General features: G+C 47.3%; 1 protein-coding gene across 1 annotated transcript in view; it reads right to left on the bottom strand.

The window, feature by feature from the left end:
* Positions 1 to 275: 275 nt before the first annotated feature.
* LOC135908358 (cuticle protein 16.8-like) overlaps positions 276 to 6,056 on the bottom strand; it is a 71,233-nt gene continuing 65,452 nt past the window's right edge. The window contains exon 5 of the mRNA XM_070539020.1: positions 276 to 1,016. Within this exon, the coding sequence (XP_070395121.1) occupies positions 630 to 1,016 (387 nt within the window). The 3' untranslated portion in view covers positions 276 to 629. The remainder of the gene's footprint in view (positions 1,017 to 6,056) is intronic.

Here is a 6,056-nt window from a genome sequence, read left to right as displayed (position 1 = left end):
GACAACACCTGAGAGACACAAGTGGAAGACTTCTTGTATCAAGAATTTTTTCGAGCGGAGTCTCAGCTATTTCTCACATGTACACGCCCTTATACTTTTCTGCGACACTGACCGGTAAATATGGCTTGTCCCGAAATATTCGCGTACGTATAGCTGCGTATCACATATGTCCTTGCAACTATAAGTCACGCCTCCATCCCCGTGTGACAAAAACACATTCATGTAGATCGGACGTGACGACGAGTTTCTAGTCTACGCGAACAGTCTAAGAGGTCTCAACAAACAAGAGGTGTTTTTTATTCCTTTGTGCTGCCTTTGCAAGTGATAACACGCCTGAAAGCTACAATTAACACCGTTTAAATGCACAGGAAACGCGTGTCGATGATAGTTTCCGCTGATCGCGAACAAGGTTCACGTCTTTACATTAAGCGAACGCGTGTCTCCTTGCGGACGTCGTTGCATTGTCCCAAAACCTTGCGTTGGGCCTTAAGCCGGCTAAAGAAGCAACACGCCTGTCTCAGAACTGCGTTGGCAGCTGTGCACTTGTATGCAAGGACGGGAGTAGTCCCGCGGACATGGGGTCGTACGAATTGCGTGGACTCCAACTGCCAAGTAGTGGCGAGCGACCATTAGCTCTTCTTCACACTTTGGTCCACCGCGTCCAGAACCGGAACGTCTACATTGTCGCCTAGCACTGGCGACGGTGACGTCTTCTCAGGAGACGGAGACAGCGGAATTGGCTGAGGGTGGGGCATCCTGTTTTCAACGTGCATCTTGACGCTCGCGGGGTCCTGGTTGTCAGTGCCCTGCTCGTTCGTGTGCACGGTCGCCCGGAAGCCGTCCTTGTCGGCTACGTAGTGCACGGTGCGCTTCCGGCCGTCCACGTCCTCCACGATGTAGTAGCCGGTGACGCGCCCCGTGTCGTGTTTCGTCTCGTGCCGCGACATCTTGCTGCCGAGGCCATCGTACGAAGAGTAGCCGTACGAGTAAGGGTTCACCCGCTGCTGCTCGCCATCCTGTAAATAATTAAGACGGGCAGAATGAGAAGAGAACAGGGGCGAGAGTGAAGACGATGGAAGTTAAACAATGTCACAGCTCCTGGCATCCCAGCTGCAAGTTCTGCTTCTCAACGTTCTCAATTTGGTGACTCTGAGGAGGAGGAGGAAAGAACTTTATTGTGTGCCCTGCGAGTTGGTGGGGAGGGCCAAAGGGCCCGCCTAGGTGACGGCCAGGAGTTCTTGGGTCCTGGCGGCATCCTCGGCCCGCTGGACGGCCCATAATTGATCTTCGAGGGCGGGGCTGAGCAGCGCGGCTTCCCAGCGCGTGCGAAGGCTGCTGCTAGAGGCCGCGTTTTCTTTATTGCTATTTAGCCCTCGGCATTCCCATAATATATGCTCCAGAGTGGCTCTGGATTCACATGTTCTGCATTTGTCCGTAGGATATACATCCGGATATATGATGTGCGAGAGCGCAGGATTCGGGTACGTCCTAGTTTGTAACTGCCGCCATGCGACAGACTGCTTTTTTGTCAATTTTGCGTGAGGTCGCGGGAATATGCACCTGTGTAACCTATAATGTTTCGTAATGTCATTATATTTATTTATTTATTTATTTTCAATACTGCCAGTCCCATCAGGGACCATAGCAGGTGGACATACAGAAATGAAAGACATGGTAATACACGTGCACATACAAATTGCGTGTCAATAAGCCAAACAAGGAACGTAAAGGAACAAGGTAAGAATACATAAAAGAAACAAATATAGATAACACATTTCTAGGAGACATGCGCAGCAATACAGATAATACATCATGAAAAAAAACAGCAAACGGGAACAAAAATAACAGTAAACACCCTCACGATAATCAGCATGACTTACAAGAATTACAAAGCATATTATGTGAATGAGACTGCGTTACTGATTACTAGATGTGGATTCTAACCGTGATGCGAACTGAGATAATGAGTCTGCAGAAATGACTGACGGATCGAGGCGATTCCATTCCCTTATCACGAGGGGGAAATAAGAGTACATGAATGTGTCATTATGGCATGAATATTCTGTTAAAGCGTGTGCATGTTTATGTCTCGATGATCGTGACTGCGAAAAACATATGTATTTTGTTAGGTCAATCTTATAATAATTGTGAATCAAGTTAAATAAAAATTTTAGCCGTGCTTGCTTCGCCCTTGATGAGAGCGTCCCTAAACCCGATATAGCCGCAAGGTTAGTGGGTGAATCTGTACGCTTATACTTGTTGTGAATAAACCGCAGCGCTTTTCGCTGTACTTTTTCCAGTTTCGTTATGTTAGTTACTGAGTGGGGAAACCAAACTGTGTTAGCGTACTCCAAAACCGGTCTAACGAAAGTAGTATACGCGAGAAGCTTAGTCGACGTTGGTGCAAGGCGGAGACATCTTCGGAGATAAAATAGCTTGCGTAATGCCTTCGAGGTCACGTTGGCAATGTGCGCGTCCCATCTCAGGTCAGAAGTTAGAGTGATGCCTAAGTATTTATGCTGGTGAACTTTCGTTAGCATTGTGCCGTTAATAAAGTATGGAAAGTCGTAAGGTTGTTTTTTTCTTGTTACCGTCATGCAAACTGATTTAGTTGTGTTTATCGTCATTTGCCATTTTTTGCACCATTCATTTAGCTGGTCTAGTGAGTTGCTAAGCGAAACATGATCTTCGTAGGTGTTAATTGTTTGGTAAAGGATGCAGTCATCAGCAAACAGTTTGATGTTACAGTCAATATTTCTGGTTATGTCGTTAATGAAAATTAAAAATAACAGTGGCCCCAACACGGATCCTTGGGGGACGCCTGATGTGACAGGCACTGTCGCAGATTCCACATGCTGAAATAGTACGAATTGTGTCCGGTTTGTTAAGAAATCTGTTACCCAGTCTAAAATTTCCCCATCCCCAATAAAACCTCGCAATTTTGTTAATAATTTACTGTGACATACGCGATCAAATGCTTTGGAAAGGTCTAATAATATTATATCAGTCTGGCTACAGTTATTGATGTTAAATGCGAGGTCATGCACAACTTCCGTAAGCTGCGTGACGGTTGACAATCCATGGCGGAATCCGTGCTGGTGTGGCGTTAATAAGTTGTGAGTGTCAAGAAAGTTTGTTAGGTGTTTAAGGATGATATGCTCGAGCATCTTGCAGGCGGTGCTAGTAAGAGATATTGGTCGATAATTAGAGGGCAATGAGGTGTCTCCTGTTTTGTGTATTGGGATGATTTTCGCATTTTTCCAGTCGTCGGGTAAGGATGATTGTGATAGGGATTTTCGAAATATGAGGCCCAAGTATCGGCTGCACCACTCTGCGTATCTTTTTAGAAAATGGTTTGGAATTTCATCTGGCCCGCATGATTTTTTAGGGTCAAGGGTGAGCAACATGTTAAGGATACCCGCGTCAGATATGATTAAAGGATCGATGCGCGATGTTGAACTGCTACTCAAGTCTGACAGGTTACCGTCATCTTTTGTGAAGTTCGAGTGAAAATAGTTATTGTACGCATTAGCGTTGTTAGTTTTTTCCTCATATGTTGTCATTCTGTCCTCCCACTCCCACTCATTTACCACACCGTCACGTCCGGAGGGTGTCGGGGCGTCACTTGCGACTGCGGCTCGGTCCGTAAGCCCTCGAGCCGCGTCATGTGCCGCCTCGTTGTTGCCGTCCTCCGCGAGGGTGTGAGCGGGTGTCCAGGTGATATATATCTTTCTTTTGTAATTTTGCCCTCCTGCAAGAAGAATTCGTAGTGCCTCCGGGGAGATTCGGCCGTTGGCAAAGTTTCGTATTGCCGTCTGAGAGTCGCTGACTATCACGGTTGCGTTAGTCTGAGCTGCTGCGAGCGCTATGGCTACTTCTTCAGCTATCTCGTTACTTGTGGTGCGTATCGTCGCGCATGTCTTGCACCGTTTATCCCTATCGATTACGGCTGCCGTAAATCCCCGTCTGCGACTGTATCGAGCCGCGTCTACGAACACTGCGTCCTTGTCGCTGCCGAATTTCCTCTGTATTTGCATCGCTCTGTTCTTTCTTCTGTCCTCATTGTGTTCTGGGTGCATGTTCTTTGGTAAGGGAGGTATCACCAATCTTTCCTTTGTATCTCTGGGGATGTCCACCTTGACACCATGCTGTTTGTGGTAACCTATGTCTAATCTCTCTAGGATGTGTCTGCCTACTCTAGTCTTAGAGAGGCGTTCATATTGTGCCGTACATTGCGCTTCAATGAGCTCGTCTATAGTGTTGTGTAGGCCTAATTGCAGCAACTTGTCCGTGCTGGTGCTGATCGGTAGTCCTATGGCTAGTTTGTATATTTTCCGAATGAGGCATTCTAGTTTTATCTTTTCCGCGACCTGCCATTTTAAGTACGGCGCTACGTACACTATTCTACTTATTACGAAGGCCTGTATTAACCTGATCGTATTTTCCTCTTTCATCCCGCTATGTTTATTTGTTATCCTTCTGATTAGCCTCATGATTTGCGCTACAGTTCCCTCCAGTCTTCTGAGGGTTTCTCCGTTGTTGCCCTTGGCTTCAATGAGGAGCCCCAATACCCTGATCCTATCGACCTTGGGTATGGGTTTCCCATCGGCCGTCTTTAACTGTATCTCCTCTCTATGAGTGAGCTCTTCCCTGTAGTTGCCTGGTTTGCGACCTCTGCGAGTCGGTCTGTACAGTAACAGCTCCGATTTCTCTGCCGAGCATGTTAGCCCTGTCCCCTCTAGATATTTTTCGATTGTTTCGACCGCTGTTTGAAGCGTTTGTTCTATCTGCCCGTCACTTCCGTTTCTCACCCATAGGGTGATATCGTCTGCGTATAAGGTATGATTTAGACCCTCGATTTCTTGTAGCTTGGCTGGCAGCCCGATAAGCGCCAGATTGAATAGCATCGGTGATAAGACCGAGCCCTGTGGCGTACCTGCGCTGCCTATCTCGATATCCTCCGAAACTAGGTCCGCTATCGTGATCTTTGCCTTTCTGCCCGTTAGAAAATTGCGTACATAATCGTACGTGCGTTTTCCCAGTCCTAGTTCGCCTACTCTATCCAGTATCGTTGCATGTGTTAGGTTATCGAAGGCCTTTTTTAGGTCCAACCCGAGAATTGCCTTTGTCGATCTGCCCGAATCGTCTATGATCTGATGTTTAAGTTGTAACAGAGCGTCCTGTGCTGAGAGGTTTCTCCTGAATCCTATCATCGTGGGCGGGAGCGCGTCGCAGTCTTCGAGGTAGGTGGTCATCCTAGCTAGGACCACGTGCTCCATGAGTTTCCCCACGCAAGAATTGAGAGATATGGGTCTCAAGTTCTCAATTTGCAGTCGCTTGCCCGGTTTAGGTATTAACACGATTTGTGCCGTCTTCCATTGCTGCGGAATCTGCCCTGCCTCCCAGCATTCGTTAATATATTCGGTTAACTTAGCTATAGACTCATCGTCCAAGTTCCTTAGCGTTTTATTCGTTACACCGTCTAGTCCGGGTGCCGACTTGGTATTGAGTTTCTGCAGGGCTGCCCTGACCTCTGACTCGCCGATTTTGCTGTCTAATTCGTCATTTACCTGCCCTGTGTAGTCAGGGTGTACGACGGGCAGCACTTGCGAGATGTATCTTTTCTCGATTTCCTTGAGGAAGTCCTGCTCTGTCCCTCGGTACGTTTGTATTAGCCGATTTATATTTTGCCTATGTGCCGACTTTGTCCCGTCCGGGTCTAACAAATATCGAAGGATGTTCCACGTTTTTGCCATTCCTATCTGACTGTCCATGTTGTTGCATTTTTCCTCCCACTGTTGTTTGCATAGCTGTTGGGCGTACTTTTCTATGTCCCTGTTCAATTTGGCTATCTTTCTACGAAGCGTCCGGTTGTGTTTTTGGTTTTTCCATTTCCGTTGCAACCCTGCCTTAGCTTCCCACATGTGTAGAAGCTTACTGTCTACGTTCTCTAGATGCGCCTCCGGCGGGACCATTTTCGTAGCTGCCGCCACATCTCCCTTTAGTTTTTCGGTCCATTCCTCAATACCTTGTGTCGTGTCGTCGGCCTCCTCCCT

Source organism: Dermacentor albipictus, chromosome 5 (assembly GCF_038994185.2).
Source record: "Dermacentor albipictus isolate Rhodes 1998 colony chromosome 5, USDA_Dalb.pri_finalv2, whole genome shotgun sequence".
NCBI classification, from domain to species: domain Eukaryota; kingdom Metazoa; phylum Arthropoda; class Arachnida; order Ixodida; family Ixodidae; genus Dermacentor; species Dermacentor albipictus.
Note: the sequence above shows the minus strand (reverse complement) of the source record. Positions and strands in the feature narration are given on the sequence as shown.